This window comes from Elaeis guineensis, chromosome 16, assembly GCF_000442705.2.
Source record: "Elaeis guineensis isolate ETL-2024a chromosome 16, EG11, whole genome shotgun sequence".
Taxonomy (NCBI): domain Eukaryota; kingdom Viridiplantae; phylum Streptophyta; class Magnoliopsida; order Arecales; family Arecaceae; genus Elaeis; species Elaeis guineensis.
In genome coordinates, this window is record NC_026008.2 from 45,936,786 (window position 1) to 45,956,035 (window position 19,250).

General features: G+C 36.5%; 1 protein-coding gene across 10 annotated transcripts in view; it reads left to right on the forward strand.

Annotated features, from left to right (window-relative positions):
- The first annotated feature begins 759 nt into the window (after window positions 1-759).
- The window catches only part of LOC105032924 (polycomb group protein EMF2B-like), a 20,172-nt gene continuing 1,681 nt past the window's right edge, over window positions 760-19,250 (forward strand). Inside the window, exons 1-21 of one of the 10 annotated variants that reach the window (XR_012137599.1) lie at window positions 760-980; window positions 5,514-5,639; window positions 5,843-5,996; window positions 6,152-6,207; window positions 8,295-8,403; window positions 8,511-8,670; window positions 8,798-8,866; window positions 9,457-9,596; window positions 10,753-10,812; window positions 10,888-11,006; window positions 13,144-13,208; window positions 14,939-14,991; window positions 15,102-15,155; window positions 15,242-15,301; window positions 15,923-15,969; window positions 16,083-16,285; window positions 16,363-16,654; window positions 16,815-16,863; window positions 16,987-17,070; window positions 18,807-18,890; window positions 19,193-19,246. Coding sequence is in view for 9 of the 10 variants with exons in the window: in XM_010907519.4 (XP_010905821.1) it covers window positions 5,605-5,639; window positions 5,843-5,996; window positions 6,152-6,207; window positions 8,295-8,403; window positions 8,511-8,670; window positions 8,798-8,866; window positions 9,457-9,596; window positions 10,753-10,812; window positions 10,888-11,006; window positions 13,144-13,208; window positions 14,939-14,991; window positions 15,102-15,155; window positions 15,242-15,301; window positions 15,923-15,969; window positions 16,083-16,285; window positions 16,363-16,654; window positions 16,815-16,863; window positions 18,807-18,890; window positions 19,193-19,250 (1,867 nt within the window). In the remaining variant the exon portion in view is untranslated. Of the gene's footprint in view, window positions 981-5,481; window positions 5,640-5,842; window positions 5,997-6,151; window positions 6,208-8,294; window positions 8,404-8,510; window positions 8,671-8,797; window positions 8,867-9,456; window positions 9,597-10,752; window positions 10,813-10,887; window positions 11,007-13,143; window positions 13,209-14,938; window positions 14,992-15,101; window positions 15,156-15,241; window positions 15,302-15,922; window positions 15,970-16,082; window positions 16,286-16,362; window positions 16,655-16,814; window positions 16,864-16,986; window positions 17,071-18,806; window positions 18,891-19,192 lie in introns of all 10 variants that reach the window. The other 9 variants (XM_010907519.4, XM_073250326.1, XM_073250327.1 and 6 more) reach the window with 9 other exon arrangements.

A 19,250-nucleotide genomic window follows, 5' to 3' on the forward strand; every position in this document is an offset into this window, starting at 1 on the left:
TTTTTGCCATGCCTCAAGTCCGTTTTTGGAAGGATAACTTGCGTTTCATAGCTCAATTTTGTATAGTGACGCTCAATTTTGTGTCACCATATGGAAGTAGCTGTTAGTCTTACTGAGCCAATTAGCTGGAATGAATGCAAAGCTTCTTTTACCTTTTATCTCCTGTATATTATCTCTGTAGGGCTACTCTTACCTCCGGTATGTATTATGGCTTTGGGGTGTGGGATTATATGTTGCTCCTTTTATTCTTACATCTGTAATCTCTTAACTTTGTATTACTATTTTTACTAATCTAGTCTTACATCTCTGTTTACCAAAAAAAAAAAAAAAAGGAATTGCGTAATAAGATTAAATACAACACCACTTTGTCCGATGCATGGAATTGCATGTAAATGACATCAGAGAACTATTGCATAAGATAGTCAGTCTATCAGGCCACCCTCTCCCAAAATTCTCTCTCTTTCGCATGTCGATCGCAATTATCAAATTTATGCCATATTTATTAGAGTTGCAGGACCAAGTCAGACCGTCGGAGCCTATCATGATAGAGCATTAGCATCAGGGATTCACCTCACCAGAGCTGTTGCTGTCGCTGAAAATTTGAAATGACAGCCTCTAGAGAGGGGAAGGGGAGCAAGGCTTGGGCTAGCGCTATTTGGTATCTGCAGACCCAATGGCAGCAAAAGGTCCAGCCAGTTAGTCTGGGCTGCTACAGTTCCACCTTCAGACAGGACAGCAGGTCGACCGGCTTTTTAAGCTACAGTAGCTCGAGCAACTCGAGCGTACGGAGAAAGGGATGCCTCGCTTCGTTTCGCGTCGCCTCCTCCCTCCCGTCCGCAATCAAGAAAGAGCAGAGCCCTAGCCACCGCTCTCCCGACGGAAGCGAGCCTCTTCCCAACCACCTGGCGGCTCCGACGTCCTCCTCCTCGTCGTTTCCTCTTCCTTCTTTCCCTCGAGGAGCCTCGAAGCCTTCGATCTCGGTGAGCTCTGTCCTCCTATATCTCTCTCATCTTTGCTCTCTCTCTTTTTTTTTTTTTTTAATTTTTATCTAGAGTTTTCCTGATGCTTCCTCTTCATCTTGGATCTCGTTTTCGACAACGTTATTCGCCCGGAATCGATGAAAGAAAGCCTTGATTTTGGTCGATGCCTAACCCTAACCCTAATCCTAATCCCATCTAAGCCAAACCCATCGTTCCGTGCTTTCATCCGTGCAGTTCTCAACAACATAGCAGTCAGTGTTATCTACGTCGAATATAATTCGAGAACATATGCCCTATCCATACGTATCAGAGCCTAGTTTTCATCAGTTAATGCTGCCTTTTGTTTTCTCCGTTTAATTGCTAATGTCCAAAATATAGGTCATTTCCTGCGCACCTGCGCACAGGCACACTACGGTGCAGAAGAAAAATTCTGAACTCATATAAATAACATAAGAGCATAACAAAGTCAAGCTAGTCATCTTAAAAGAATTTTCTTTGGGATCCTTCCTATGACGAAACCACAATATGTCAGGATTCCGACCAGTGAGAAGTCGAACAGCAAATGCATAGAGCTGAAAGCTAGAAGATAGATAGCTCAGAGATTTCACCAAATAGGATAAAAGATGGTGCGAAAACCTAATCTAACAGTGAATCACCATGCTTCTCTCCATCAAATGCCAATATCATCTGAAACAATATCCTTTTTTTTTTTTTGGTTGTTCTTGTTGTTTCTTCAGACAATGTTTCTCTAAAGAAGGAACGGATTTTGCCACAAAGAAAATCAAGGTTTCTCTTAAATCAAATCACATGGAGAGTTCAAGAGATTCTCAAGAGCTACAAGATGCCCCTTTCCCTCCTGAACCAATTGGGCAAGTGGGTCTCAAGAAAAGCCTAACTTTCCTTCATATTGGCCTCATTAAAATGCCCATAGCATCCCAATACCCATCATTAAAATGCCCATAGCATCCCAACACCCACCCGCATGAGCCTCCATGCCCTTAATAAACAAGAGAAAAGGGGATTAAACACAAGGGCCAGCCCATTTACATTAGGTGGTGGTCAAAGAAGAGAGCAGGTGTATGCATGTGCAGGCATGCGCGTGTTTTTTTTTTTTTTTGGGGTGTTGGGGGCACCAGGAAAGTCTTCAAATGCTACTTGCCGGTTGGTGATGCCTTACCGATACCATTGATGGTGATTTTTTGGGGGTAATCCCAGCAGCAGTGTTCCCCTCTTCTCATCCTTTGGTGTTGATTTATCTTGTCTGCTTCTCCTTGGTACTTGAGGATTTCTTACCTTGGACACTGCAAGGTGAAGAGGAGCAAGGTATGTTGGGAACAATGTGAAGCATGGTTACCATGACGGAAACAAGGGAGACATTTCAAGAGCAGAAAAAAGGAAGCGGTGGCGAAGAAAAGACTTACTTGGAAAGAAGAAAATGTGATCCACAATGAGCAAGAATGTCAAGGAAAATGCATGAGAAAAATGTATAAAACCATTGGGCAAATCAGTAAAATATTAGTTTTCATTGGTTTTCCACTGGTTTCTCCGGTTAGGATTAATCTAATATATAGGTGTAGCTTTAGCTTTATGGAGATTTATAAAGAGGAATATCTAGGAAACAAAGAAAATTGGAGTGGTCTGCTATAAAAGTAGAGGTGGCTAGAGAATCTTTGAACGGATTTTCTGTCCCTTTCCTATTTTTGGACCAAAGTGAGTGGCTAGAGCTGAGCATGGCAAGTGGAAAAGGGCAACAGAGCCCTCTCTCTCTCTCTCGCCCCCCCTTCCCCCCCTTCATACAAATAGATGCTGAAGAAAAGAATTCTTGTCAACCACCTGTCCAAGTAGTGCTTTTTGTCAAGATTCTTCTCCTTCCAAAATTGTGTTTTGATGCATGTGTTCAAAACAAATAAATCTATTTCTCAATTTGATCTCTCGAGAAACTCTAAGTGGATGGAACCTAGTTTCCCGGTATGGCATGAAGGGCAATTTGCAATGGATGGAGGTTTATAATGAAGAAATAGGGTTTTCCCCTAATCATATAGGTAGGTTTCCAACTGGTTCATGGATGATTGTTTTTTTATACTCAACTATAATCAAGTACATGCAATTCACATAGGAGAATATTTCATGATCTTTATATTTTACATTAGACTTGCTCAAATTGATGGTATTGCCACACTCATTTTTATATTTTACATTAGAGTTGCTCAAATTGATGGTATTGCCAAACTCATCCTTTTATCTTATATTACGTGCTTCTTGATCGAGACGTCTTGGGACATCCTCTGTCCCAAGCATTGGGACTGAGTGGGATGGCGGCGCATCCCGTTCCACTGGAAAATCGGGATAGTCCCGTCCCATGGAATTTAAAACTTTGAGTGTATATACTTAATATGTTTATTGAAAATATATTAGAAAATTATTTAAAACATATGATATACTTCAAAGCTGCTCCTAGATATTTATGAATATAGGCCTAATCTGGTCTGTAATTTTATGACTTTGCTGGTTGTACCGGCTCAATCTTTGAATCTTATAGGATTTTCAGCCCAATAATCCAAACAAATCCTTAGTAAGATTGATACCTGATAGATAGTTTTTCAACCCACTCTCTACCGTAGTCCAAACCCAAACCTTCCAATTTGATGCTATATACATTTTAAAGATCTTCAACGATTTGCTCACTATTAGACAGCTCGAGAATCCCATATAAGATACTCCAGGAATGAATAGCTGTGCTGCTGTCCCACCTCAAAACTCTTTGATTGCTGTCTGCTAACATGGCATATAGATTCAGTTACCTGCACCTGGCCCCATGTGGACAAATTATTACATTTCCACCACATCATCAACAGCAGCTATTATTAGTTTTTAATTAAAAATTTAATAATTTTAGTTACTTGAAGTAGCATGATCTATTTAAATCATCATTATTAATTTTTTTCCTTGATTGTTATTTTACATAAAGCAAAATGGGAAACATAATTGGTCGCCATAATGCCTTTTATGACGTTATTTAGGTTATTATTTTAAACATTGCTCAAAATTCTGCTGTTACTTACTGCATACTTTATTCTCTATTATTTTGATTTATTTTTTTATTATGTGAAGACCAAGGTGGGTGACAATGCCCTTGCCACTTGCCTATATATAAAGCCCCTTGGAAATCCCTTCTTCCACTACTAGAGTCTTAAAAGGAATCTTAACTTAAACAAAGAAAAATCACGATAGGTCTTCATGAGTTATGTCCAATCAAACACTTTTAAAATAGGAGCTATTATTCCCCCAGTTGAAAGGAATTGTTAGCTACCTAAAATAGATAGGTCTCCAATTGATCCCAAAAGGCAATGCGTCCCAAGAAACTAATGCGAAATCTCTACTGCCATCCTAACTAACAATGACTTATGCGGCCAAAGAAGCATTTCTGTGTGAATTTAAAAATTATTTATACATGTGGCAGATGAAAGTTTGTATACGTGGTGGGTGGAGAGCTTTGCCATGGCGGAGCCTCCGTTTATATATATATACATATATATATATATATGTATGTATGTATGTGTGTGTGTGTGTGTGCGCGCGCGCGTGCGCGCATGCATGTGTGTGTGTGCATATATATATATGCATGGATGTGTGCGCATATATGCATGCATGCATGCATATATGCATACACACACACACACATACATGCATATATACATACACTTACATGCATATACACACACACACACATGCATGCATGCATATATATATATAGACATACATGCATACACACACACACACATGCATGCATATATATATATATATATATATATATATATATATATATGTATCTATGTATGTATGTATGTATGTATGTATCTACATAGATGTATGTATGTGTCTACATAGATGTATGTATGTGTGTATACACACACACACACGTATATGTATATACCTAGGTGTATGTATATGTATATATATGTATGTATGTATATGCATATGTCCATATGTATATGTATATGTGTACACACACACATGCACACATACATATACCAATACATATATTAGATGTGCAATCTTCTTCAGTCTTTGATCCAATAATTGATTTCTTTTTCCGTGTGAGTGCTTTGTTGTTTATATATCTGGTCTCGTAGCCTAGTAATAACTTGTATTCATTGCAAAACTTGCTTCCTGATTTCCTCCTCTCATATATTCCAACGACTCATTAAAAAAAAAATCCTAAGCAGATTATGTATGCTAAATTTACATAGCCTTTTCAGAATTTATACTTTTCTTTCCTTATAAATAAGGTTCATGGGAATTATTTCATGCAATTTGTTATCCAAGGATTCTGTTTGCTTGTAGCAGTTGGTACATGTTCTGTAAAGGAAGAATGCTAGATCACATTTGTCCTGTCATTTCAAAATTATCATTATGTTTTGCATTTCTTATAAATTTGTTCTATGCATACGTGTTCCTCATATATTTGAGAAAAAAGGCATTGCCTAAACTTTTCTAACAGAATCACTAAAATACTATGTAACTGGAAAGAAGTAGGTGAATGTTACTCTCGGTGGATGACCCCTCGACTTACTTGGTCAAGTTTGGAGTTCTATGAAATATATTTTGCCACTTCCTATCCAGAATGCCAGGCTTACCTTTGGCAGTTCGTGAAACCACGTAAGTTTGTATTCTAAACACCATATCTGGTTGTTCAGCATTAATTGCAATAGTTTTTTAAAAGCAATATTGCCTTATAGATTTGATGATTTTTGTTCATTTTCATTGAAAGTTGTTTTCTGACTGAAGCCTATGCCCTAACAATGAAAGAATGAACTATCAAACATTTTGATTTTATTCATGTTTGGGAATGTTGGCGGCAGTTGCAGCCATTCTAGGACTGCTGACCAGATGTGCCGCCAGCAGTCTCGGGTTCGTTTGACTGCTGAAGAGCAACTTGCGGCTGAAGAAAGCCTTTCAGTTTATTGCAAACCAGTTGAGCTTTACAATATTCTTCAACGCCGAGCAATAAGAAATGTATGTTCCTTAACCATTAGGCTTTGGTATTGGTGACTTGTCTTATTTAAGAAAAACTCTAATGCCTGCTGTCTGTTGCCATGGTCATGTGCAGAATGATTTCATTTCGAAAGAAAAGTCTGTTTTAAAGTTCTAACATTTTGATTATGCTGCAGCCATCATTTCTTCAGAGATGCTTGCAATACAAGATAGAGGCAAAGCGCAAACGGAGGTTTCTATTCTGTCTTATAATTATTTCCTTTTTTAGGTGTAAAGATATCTCTCTCTCTTTCTCTCGTCCGTAGCTAGATACTGCTTGCTTTATGGCTTATCTTTTAAAGGTATGCAGCATTGCTCCACCCACACACGAGGTCCTATATTCTGATCCATGTGAAAGAATCATTGATAACAATGGGAAAGCGGTCTGTCTTGAATATATTTCAGTTGAAAGAGAGGGCATGGGCAAGGTCTAAAACACCATGGGACACGGTTGTCCCAGATTTTTCCGTGGAATGGGAAGCCCTGTGTCATGACAGTTGGGATGGTGGATATCCCATCCTGTCTCAATCCAGTTCTCAGCCCATCTTGTCTGGACACTTAATGATGATGAGGTGCCCTACCTTTCCACCGATGTTTAAAACGTCATGTATGGAACTTTTACCATTTGGAATTTGGAGATTGGAGCATCAATGTTGCGCATCTGACACTGTACAAGCTTTCCATAGATTAGCAATCGTTGAAGCCAGAATTTATCAGATAAGCTTATTGTCGGATTGATAGTTATTGCTATCAGATTAACAGAGTTTGCAATTGCTAGAGTTCATATTCTACTACTAACACTGATTTCCTAAAGTTTGTTTTTGGGCTCACTTTTAGTATTGTTGGTCAAATTAATTGTGAGAGCTTAGGGACAAGATTTAAGGCCAACAAGTTTGGTTTCCTGAAGGCCTAAAATCAGTGGTTATTGTTTACAGGTGTAACGGGTTTTGCTTGTTGCCTTTGTAAACATTAAAGGCATAATTGCCATGTTGGGAAACAAGTGCAAGAAATGATACCAGAAATGGGAGTGGGAAATGATTGATAAAAAATTATACAATTCAGGAAATGGAAACATCTATATAAAATTACTTAAATGATCCATATATTTAGTATAAGAATTAAGAAATATATCTTACAAGGTTTAACAAAACACTAAAATCGCTATTTGTTGCCTGTGTGTTGTTCTTAAAAGGTAGAGAGGGTGAATATGTTTTATTCTTTCTTCCTTTTTTTTTTGGTGGAGCTTAGCACGTAACTTTTTGTGGGACGTGGGGTACATGTTGTGGCTTGACATGTATTATTAATTGTAGATACTTCTAATTAAAAGTAGTTTTAGATTTATAAGACTTCTAGGAAGGAAACTCGAGCGGTGAGTCTTACATGGAAAGATAACTCGTAGAGAGAATCTAAATGGAGTTTTTTTTTTTTTTTTTTTAACTTTCTGTGGGCGGTGGGACCAAGGCATGTTGGGAAGAGAGCAAGAAGAGAGAGCACGTAACCCTTTTTTTCATTTTGATCCTTTCTGATTCGAGTGGAATACTGTATTGGTTATTTTGAAAATGCGAATTATGCGTTTCTTAAAACATGCTTTACAATCATTTCTTAGTTTGGTTTCCTAGGAAACCCTCTTCGATTAGGAAACATGTTTCCCAGCATCTATGATTCAGGGTGTCCAAGCAGTTCGGATAGGCCCATTCTTCTAAGAATTTGTCATAATTGCTATTAATTATGGTTATGCCATTAATATAGGATTTGAATCTAAGCAAATTATAGTCTGGTTTTTGTATTTTTCCAGTTACAAGCAACTCCTAGAACTCTGGCGTTGATTTACTCAGTCACTGAGATTTTATGTTTTCTGTAAATTTTCAAGTTGATTAATGTTTGGTTCAGAATAGGGCTTTGCATATATTCTCTATAGATACTTATATATTGTGCATTAGAAGGCGAGTTGATTATTGATAAAGCTAAAATATTGAGGGTTTAGCTTTCAAGCTTTTGGGTGGAGATTTTTCCCCACCCCCTTAGAAATCCATATACAAAGACTCAGATCACTTAAAAGCTAAATCCTAATGAATCCTTGACCTTTTCAACTTTTCATCTACTTAATTAATGCCAAATCTCCATGTTTCAGAACTTTGTGATTTTCTTGATATCCATAATGTTTTTAGATTTTTTACTTGACATGAATGTGTTAAAGGCTTAATATGCCATATATTGTATGATAAAAACTTTGATTCTTAATAGGACAATTAGTAGATTAAATTTGCTTTGGTCATGTAGGATTCAAATTGCTGTATCGCTTTCTGGGAACATAAATGTTGAGGTACGACCACAAGATTTGTTTCCTCTCTATGTGTTATTGGGAAGACCTGTTGGTGATGTTACAGAGGTATAAAATTATCCAATTGGGGACAAATTACTTATATATGCTGCAAGTCAGTTTCTTTTAATGTTTATTGAATATTTATGGTCTCTTGTGAAATAAATGACAAACAGCATCATGCGGTATATCAACTCAGTCGAGCTTGTGTGATAAGCACATTCAATGAATATGGAAAGAAAGACCAAATAGAAGCCAATTTTGTTATTCCTGAAATCAAGAAGCTGGCATCTGATGCACGAGTTCGAAATCTCAACATTATCCTCATCAGCAGTGGTATAGACTATGTATTTTGTGCATGTAAATTTGATGTAGTCTCTGATTTCATTCCATTGAATACATGTGACATTAATTCTGTATTGTTTATAAATGCATATTATAACTCCATTTTAAATTCCTCTAGGGGAACCGAAAGGTGCTTCTGGTGAAAGTCATCTATTGGTGGATCATGAGGAACTCACTTCTTTTCCAAGTAAGACAATATTAGTTGCAAAATTAGTGAGGAATATGTTTTATTAATGTATAATGTTTGTCATGAATATTGTTTTCAGACAAGCATTTATGCCATTATAAGTTGCCTATATCATACATAATTCTTTTGGTAACCTGAAGACTTGGCAAAGATTAAGTCTTAATCACCATCTTGAGTATTTGCCCCCCAAAATGCCATTGTATTTGGCATCTCTTTACATGATTATATTGGCAAATATTTGGCATTTACCAGTATCATGTTTGGTTTGTAGATTAAGGCATCAAATAATTGAAGTCTGTCCTCATTCCCCCTTCCCCCTTTGCTTTGTTTCTTTTTCCGCCCCTTTTCCAAGTCCTCAATTCCTTCATAGTTGGAAGACTTTGCTCCACAACCTAAAGTTATCTTACGTTTGCAAATTTGTTAAATTTTTCTGCTCATACACGCAAATCATGTCTTTGATTATTATTTGATGGTTAACTAAAATTGGTATTTGAATATTTCTTGTGAGGACCAAGGGCATGAAGAGAATACTCCAAATTCCTGTAACTGATGGTGCATTATTGTATTCTTTTCCTTTTTTTTCCTACTAGCAGAACTTGAAGGAAATTGCCTATGGGGGAAAATACCAATCAATTCGCTTTGTTCATCATTGGAGAAGTGTGTTACCTTGAGTTTAGGACATAAAGCTGAGATGCTTTCAACTGTTAATATGCACCCGAGCAGTTTGGAGGTATGTGATGCATAACTAACAGTAGCATATTTGATATCAATCTTTCTGTTTTTTTAGTTTTATAGGCTAGCAATTTGAGTGCTGATCTTTTGAGGGCCCAGCTATTGTCATGCTGATGGTATACCACATCAGCTGTCCCATGGAATCTATCCTGTAAAGAGGTCTAGATTTTCTATGTGAAATTATCTACTTATTTCTTTGTTTTTGTCCCCAGCTCTGTGCACTTTCTTGAAAGGAATATTGGGAAGCCAGAACCATATTTCTTCCTTTTTATTAAAACATTAATATCCATTTTGTCTTGTATTTTTATGTCTGTAAGCAGTAAAGGTTGGTTGTTCAGTCTACCGCTTACGATAAAATGCTAACATTTACTTCTTTAGGAAATTGTTTTTTGTTATGTCAGAGGAGTACTTGTGTATTACTCTTGCATTGGTACAAATTGAGCTCTCTTAATATCTTCTATGAGTAATAATTCTATATCAGATAAACAGGATTGATCGACATCTCAGCTTTTCATGGCATGGTCTCAGGCTTTTACTGCTGTACTCTTTGCTCTCATTCGAGGAATATGTCAAAAATTTTCTGATGTAATTAGTGTTTGAACAGCTCAGTGTCATGTCTACTGTGAACTAGATTTCTTTAGACACCTAGAGCCCTGTTATGCCTGATAGTTAAGGGGCTTTTCATGCAATATTTTGCCCAGGCTAATCCAATATGTACTGTCTGTATAATGGTCCTTTCAATTGGGATGTGTATCTGGATATTTCCAGCATGTTCCCAACTTGACAAGATTCATGCTTTGTAACCTGTTTTACATTATCAGAAGTTCCAAATTTGGCCAAGCCACGATGTTGTGACAAGGCAAATTTTTATTAATTGTCCAGTACCACTTTCTTGTGCCTTTTTCTTGAATTTATTACCACATCGTGTCAAACCAGCAGTACCTGGATATGTATCATCTAATAAATCTGCATTTTGTTTGGTTGAGTATCACAACCTGGATCAGCCACTGTGTGTGTTCAATTACTAGCAAGTGTGCCAAATAGAATGTACTATATTATAGTTTTTCCCACTAGTTTCTTTGTGTGCATAGATTCTTTATTATTTAATCTGTTCTACTGCTCATTACATGTATTGGCACTGTCTTCTTTTCCAGCCTAAATTTTTGAACCAGAACAACTGTATGACTTTTCGTTTTCATAACATGGATTTTATGGTGAGTTCATGCCCCTGTATTACATATTCAACTTTTGTTGATCATCCAATGATTGATGACTTTCTTTTCTGAAAGAATTCATATCAAGTGCAAGTGAGTATATGTGCACAAGAGATCGGAGCAAGAGAGACGTCTCCTTATGATTCTTACTCTTATGATGATGTTCCAACATCATCTTTACCCCATATTATCCGGTAAATAGATTTTTACCTACCATGTCATTTTTAAGTATATATATTTTTTGAATTTTTCACTATTTCAATGAATTTGTAGATGTTCAGTATTTTATTTTTTTTTGTGTAATTTGTAAAAGATCCTGTAATGCACACATACACACATATATGTGTGTGGGTGATTATCTGTATTTAACCAGTGATTATGCTATCTGTCTCAATCAACTTTTAAATTCTGATATGATGTTCATCATCCATCATGTATACTATTTTAGTAGAAGAAGATAAACACCATCTAAATAATTTAAGTGAAGTTTGACGGACCATTGAATCCCCATCTTTAGGCTTGTTAAATGCACTGTCATCATCCATCATGTATACTATTTTAGTAGAAAAAGATAAACACCATCTAAATAATTTAAACAAAGTTTGACGGACCATTGAATCCCCATCTTTAGGCTTGTTAAATGTACTGCATAGTTAAGAGGGAGAGGGTAGTAGATGGACATTTTTAACAATTTGAGTTCTAGAAGGTGCTTTATGTATGAAACAGTAAGATTTTCTTATGAAGTCCTAGTGTCTAGTGTTATGGACATTCACATTGACAAAAAATTATAAAACATGCTATTCACATGGGAGTGAAAAGCAGGTAGAGATGCGACACAAGGGTCATGGACATGCTTAAATGTACAGCATGATGCAGTGTTGTAGTATGGGTGATAATATCTTCATTACCTCTTTTTTTTTTTTAAATTCAAGACAAGTAAGAGTGGCGTCATATTGTTGAACAGCTTTTATTCACATATTTAATGTTTACTGTAGCTTTTGGGAATATACTGAGAATCACTTGAGCAGCAAAAAGTAAATATGGCTGCTCACATTATGTAGTGGAAAAGCACTGCCTCTTGATTTTAATTTCTTAGCTTTAGAAGTTAAAAACTTCAAAGGTTCCATCTTTATTCAGTTTTAATTGCAGGGTTGCATACAAGTTTCCTTTGATAATTGGTTTTTGAGTTTCAGAATTACAAGGCTTATATATAATTTAATTTTTGGCTTATCTGTGATAGTTATTGTTTGTGTATAAATTTTAACTTCTTAAAATGAAAGTTTGTTCATCATGTGTTTTTATGTATATATTAGTTTGGATATCAAGAACAGGGAGCAATGCCTGATCTTGAATTCAGTTTTCTGTTAAAATTGGTTTTTGTTTGTCATTTTGCAAAGTCAAATACTAATTGAGGGCTTCATTCATCCATGTAGGAAAGTCTTGTAGAAGTAGATTTTGATAATCATGACATGGGTGATCCCATGACAAACTACATAGCAGCACTGTTGTGCTATTGTCGACATCCCCCACCCCACAACCCCAAAAACATAGAGTTCTATTGATGAAAAAATTTGCTTAAAAATTGGAAGTTCATCTGACATGTTTAGAAACCTGATTGGTAGGAAGGGATTGGAGTGAGCATTTGAGTACAATAGCAAAAATATTACTTTTTGAATTACGTATCTTTTTATTTTTAGTTGTTCATATATGAATGTAGAAAAGTATATGGTTCAGTCATGAAGTCAAAGTCTATTAAGGCCATGGTCACTCTTCTTGATATTAGTTGTTGGATATGTAGAGAGGGAAAGTCTTAGACCTAATCAGAGTGAGGAATTTATAGGTGTAAATCCTTTTTTTATTTCGTATGGTCAAAAATGAAACATGAGGTGCAGTAGTACTCATGTAAATTCAAAAATTTAATTGGGGTTCTATGCACTATGAAAATCTTCTTCTAACATTGATCTTTGAACAATCAACCTAATGGTTTTATATATAGTTTTTTTTAAAAAATTAAGGTCAAATGTGGTCATCCTTTATTATTTGCTAGATTTAGGACCAAACAGAACTATTTGTTACTTCTTCAACTTCCTAGGTGAACTTTTTTGCTACTATTAGGTCCAGATATAAATTTGAGGCAATCCGATGCAATTAATAACTATCTCATGAGCATGAATCCTTCTTTATTCATCAACGTTCATTGTGATTCGACAAGTTCATTCCTTATCTAGTATTTGTCACTTTCAATGGACTATGATTTTAATAGTTACATTATTGCAGATATCAGATGCCCAGATTTATACTGCTGCTAACCCATCTTTTTCTGCTTTCTAGATTGAGAACAGGAAATGTCCTCTTTAACTATAGATACTACAACAACACACTGCAAAAGACTGAAGGTCTCTCTCTCTCTCTCTCTCTCTCTCTCTCTCTCCCCCCCCTCCCTCCCCCCCACACTGGCGCCTGTGCCATTATCCGGGTGTTTGCTTGCACTTGCTTCATTTGTATGTGACATAATTCCATCTCTCTATGTGTGAGTGTCCGTGCTCGCACTATATGATACTTAATTCTACGTATAGTTGGTTTTTTATTCAGGACTTCATGCTACAGCAGGAATTTTTGTCATGGAACCATGCAGCCTCCCATTGAGCAGGAGGAGGAGGAAAGGGGGGGGGGGGTGCCTGTGGTTTGTTCTACATCCCAGACATATAGTGTTTTGATGTTGGTCTTGGTTGTCCCACTAATGAAGTCGCACATAACGGGGCAACTTTATTTGGTTTAAACAATGGGGAGGGAAGGGGGGAATGCGGAAGGAGGGTTGGACCGGTGGAGAATTGAGCTCGATTTGTTCGCATTTTATTTTGTAGTGAGAAAAGATGAACTAATCCCTTTTTCATTTCACTGATTAGATGAGGCGGATGGGTTCACCTCCACAAATTAAAAGCAGGAAATATTATGTTTTGGCAATTTAGATCAAGCTGTTTTGTTAGAATGCCTTTTGAGAGCTCATTTCATTTATCAATTAGAAGAAATCTTATAAGATTGATTGGGGTCAGTGACCTACTTGTTTTATAATATAGTTATGTGATAAAGGGAATGTAAGTTCTGAATCCAGCAAATGTCACATGGTTATTAGTACTTTCTGTTTATTATGTGGCGTGCACCTGGAAATGTGTTGCAAAAGCCATTAAGGGCTATAATTTTCTAACAAGTTTTTGTTACTTTGAATTGAAATTTTGGTTATGCTGCAATTGATACATTTATCGTGTATGTCACATCTTCCTCTTTTAATCTGCTAAGGAGTTGCCTAGTTACTTAAATGAGAGTGCTGCCCTTGTTCCTCACCCAAACCCTTGATTACATTATTGTGGTATTACTATAATCAAGGTCTTTATTAAAGTCAAATGTTGACCTCAGTGAAATGGCGTGCCTTACTGATTAGTATGTATGCTTAACTATATTTTTAAATGGAGCAATTTAGGATCGTGCTTTATGTTGATTCAATTGGCTAATTAATTCGGGTAATCACACATACGAAATACATTGGCTGAAACAAAATGACTCACCAGCTAACTGTTTTGTCTGATGGATGTATTGAAAATAATATTTGGTACAAGCCTCTTAACCAACATCCAAAAGTAGTGCTTCCTTTCTTTTTCTCTTACTTAAGCTACTTAGATCTATTTTTTTTGTGATGCATAACCTATAGTTGAACTAGCCAAAGCAATGAGAAATCCAATAACGTCATTGAGCTCGTAAAATGGTACCTACTGATACAATAGAATGTGCACTTTATGCACTTTAACCATTATTCAATGAATTTCTTACCAAATTAGACTGTTTGAACATATTTGGAGTTTTCCTGCACGTATCTTAGCTAGCCTTGTTTCTATTTCATATGTTCTAAAGTTTAGAATGCTGCTGACATGAGGTGATGAGTGGTGTTATGTCCAGAAACCTTAGGTGATCACTTTCATGCAACATTAAAATATATTTGCCAAAGTAATATTACTTGAGCAAAATCTATATAGGAGTGTCATGTTATAAGCGTTAATGGTGGGTGGGAAGCATCACTATATTAACTTATTATTTAATTTCGAGTTTTACCAATTCATTTTTTTATAAACAGTCACTGAAGACTTCTCCTGTCCATTTTGCTTGGTGCAATGTGCAAGCTTCAAGGTAATCTTTTGCTCGTCTGCTTACTTTTTCCTCCTCCTGACATTAGTTTTCTTTGTTGACTTGTATTCTTCTACATCTCTCCGACATTTGTTAATTTTGCTGTTTTATAGGGTTTAAGATATCACTTGACTTCTTCCCATGACCTATTCAATTTTGAGTTCTGGGTTGGTAAACTTCCGAGATCTTCAGTCATATTTCATTAAATCACCTGTTGAGCATTGAAATAAACATGTTGCTGACTTACATGCAGGTAACCGAAGAGTACCAAGCTGTGAATGTCTCTGTAAGGATGGATACATGGAGATCTGAGGTTATACTCCATCATCATTGAAATATATTAAATAGTAATTTTTTCATAGATTCTGAAGTTGTAGGATGGTGTTTGAAGTAGAATATTACTATGCAATAATCTGCCCGCTGATAATTAGTCGGTGCATTTCTAGCTGTTTTTAGGATACATGACATGAAATGGATACATAGTCTGTTGTAATTTCTGTATTTTATTGAGCCAAGTTTACAGGATTGCTTTTTGATTCTACTGAATTCTGATGGCAAATAGTGAAAAAGGCTCTTCCAATAGATAATATACTCTGTCATTATTCTATGCTGAGAATATACATAAATAAAATGGATTGCAAAACACTTCTCATGTGTCTTTAACAAACAAAACCTGTGCTTTCACCCTGTTCTTGAAGAAGGTAGCCTTGAAACAGAGCTTTCATGAATATTTGAGTACTTTCATGTGCATATTTTCTTTGCTAAGCTGTTATTGGGAGGCATTAACTCTTGAGCATTAAACAATTACATATATCAATTGATGCTTAGATGATACTGCAAGGATGTGCGGTTATCCTCAAGTTTTGGAAAAGTCATATGGTTAAGGAGCCTTTGCATTTCAATTTGTTCTCTATCTGAAATCATGACTTTGTAGGTTTTATCTGATGGAGTTGATCCAAGGTTGCAAACCTTTTTTTACTGGTAATTTTACTGCACATTATTTTAGTTTTTGCTGAAAATTTTATTTGCATGGATATACGTTATAAATTCATTGTTTTTTTTTTTCCAACTGAAAATGTGAATCTTATTGGTAGCTCAAAATTTAAGAGGCGTCGAAAATCAAAAAATCTGGTTCACAATGTAAGCCATGTGCATCCACATGTTTTGGAGTTAGAATCTCCAGAAGCAGCCCAAGAAGGTTCTCATGAAGATTATGCACAGAAGGAAAATGGCACATGTTCCTCTCACAGGCCCATTGCCTATCCGACAGATGTCGCACTTATAAATGGTTATAATGGTATGTTTCTTATTCATTTTCTTCATGTACATTTACTTATTTCTCACTGATAGTCTGAATATTTATTTATGAACCAGATAGTGGCTCTTATAAAGAAGAGAAGCTTCACAAATCATCATTCAGTGAAGCCCAATTGATATCTGCGAGGCATAAATCTGAAAGCTTTGGTTCAGAGAATCATCATGCTGCAGAGTGCACGGAACTTGGCTCATCTAGCCCTGATACCACAGGTATTTGTGCTGCTACAGCTCAAGCTTCTATCAGTAATGATTGTGCTCAACCTGGATCTGGAAGCAATCTAGCACCTCCAACTGTGCTGCAGTTTGCAAAGACTCGGAAACTCTCTGTTGAACGAACTGATCCCAGAAGGTGGGCTTCTAAACATTGTAGGTTGTTCATGCTTAGAGAACTGTTTTAATTATCCCTAGTTAATGTGCAATAATTGCCTTTAATTCTCGGCAGCCTTACATCAATAGCAGCTAACATGTGAAAAAGTTTTTATTTTTTACTGATTCTCTTTGCATTACAGCCGTGCACTGCTACAAAAGCGCCAATTCTTTCACTCTCACAGAGCTCAGGTATGCATATCTCTCTTCTTTGGATCAGTTAATTATCTAGTATTGGAAATTTCTTTATTTGCCTAGTTAGTGTGGTCTATGTGTTTCTAGACTTAATCCGATATTTTACCTCTTATCTGCCAGTACTAGGCTCCTGCATCAGTTTGAGAACTTGATGCTTCGCCTTATCAAGGTTCCAAAAGCGGCTGCAGTATGCAGGTGGCCAAGGTACCGCATAGTGCCTAATTGCTGTGTAGCCATTTAGGCAGACATCTATGAAGTTCATATTTAAAAGTATTAAAAGATAAATAAACTCACAATAACAGATAGAAATAGAAAATCTAGAAAAAACTTGAGGAAAATACAGAAAAAAAAAAGATTGTAGAGGAGATGGAGGGGCTATGCGTCTGGGCCTTGTGTGTCGCATTTGCTGGTTTGAGATTCTGGGAGATTGTACGGTGGGTGATTAATCCCAGGTAGAAGATTGCAACTTCCCTGGGCCACATGCACTGACACAGTCAGGAGGCTTTTAGTACTTTTAGTGTCACGACAAACATCTGTTCCTACAAAATGGCATTATTGAGATTACAGCAGTAATAGGCCTACAATGTTTGCAACGACCATTATGAAGATGGTAAACTAGGTTGGTTGGTCATTGATGGCAGTGAATGTGAAGGATATTGTTCCACTGGATTGCAGGCACCCATTGATGATGGGCAATAGAGAGGTGGTGTTTTAAGGAGAATTGCATTGTTCTACATTAGTGGTTATGCAGGCTTTTCTAGGTCAATTTACTTCATTGACATCGAAATGCTATAATTTTGCCTCTATGCGGGCTCTGTGTTTTATGCTTATTCAAATTTATTCACTTCGTGTAATTGACTTGCATAATTACCTTCTCGAGCTGATACTGGTCATGTATGTGACTTCTGATTAGCTTAGTTATTCATCATTTATACACTGTCGTTTGAAGTATTATTACGTTCTTATGGCTGAATTCATAGTGAGATATAATGGAGTTGAGCGTGTCTCTGGTGAGTTTATTAATGGCCTCTTTGGCATTGCTTTTGTTTCTTATTTTCTTTTCAAAAAAAATACAGAAACTAAGACAAAAACATATTTGGTGTTATTATTTTTATTTTCTATCTTTTAAAGTTATTTTCATTATCTAAAAAAAAAGTAAAAAAAAAAAATTTACTTTCAGTATTTTCAAAAACAAAAAACTTATGTTTTTACCAGCACCAGCAACACAACCGCCACTACTGCTTCCACCATCATCGCTGCTGTTGCTACTGCTGTTGCCTCTGCTACCACACCACTCTTGCCATCATCATCTCCATCGCCACATTTCCAGTGCATCTGCCATCACCACCGTCAGTGCCACCATCACTATTGTTGCCTTGTCCAGCACAATGCTATTGCCATCATCGTCATCTTGGTCACATTGTTGGTGCCCTTGCTGCCACCATTGTCGCCGCTACCATTATCACCATTGTTGCTTTTGCTGCCACTACCGTCGCCACCATGGCACCACCCCTTCCACTATCGGTGCCACCATCAATGGTACCATTGTCACATCCACCATGTTGCCGCCACCACCCATAGCACCACCATCACCATTGTCACTACCTTCGTCATACCACCACCAGCCCTGCCACCAAAAGCATCACCACCTCTACTGTATCTCTGTTACTATCCCTGCTTTTGCCACCACTGCCATGTTTTTTCTTAAAAATAATTGGCTATATCAAACATGTTTTGCTTAAAATATTAGAAAAGACAGAAATAGAATTTCTGTTTTCTATCTATAAAAATAAAAATTGAAAATGATGCCAGATGGGTCTAAGGTTATTATTTTTTCTTTTTCAACATTTAATTCTTGCATTTTTTATCAAAAATCCTATCCTTTTTATTTCTGAGACATGCAGAGTTTGTTAAAAATGATGTGTTTATTATGTTTAAAGCCAATGGCGTTGGAGCAAGTATTTTCAGATCGGGACAGTGAAGATGAAGTTGATGATGACATTGCTGATTTTGAAGATCGAAGGGTAAGATATGGTGATGATGCTGCATTTTTCGTTTCTTCTTTAATTCGAATTTTATTACAGTCAGAATGGAAAAAATATATTATTCTGTGTCTGGAATGTTATATTTGCTTGCATAATTGCCAAGTCAATCATCTTGAAGATTTCTTTTTTGCCTGGCTTGAAACTGTGGTTCTCCCATATCATACTGGTTGCGTATAATGTGCACCCTTTTGGTTATCTCATTCATTGTACTGGTATTTTATTATTTTTACACCATGAACTGAAAATATCGTGTTTATCTCGATGACCATAACATGATGCAGATGCTTGATGATTTTGTGGATGTGACAAAGGATGAGAAGCAAATTATGCATCTGTGGA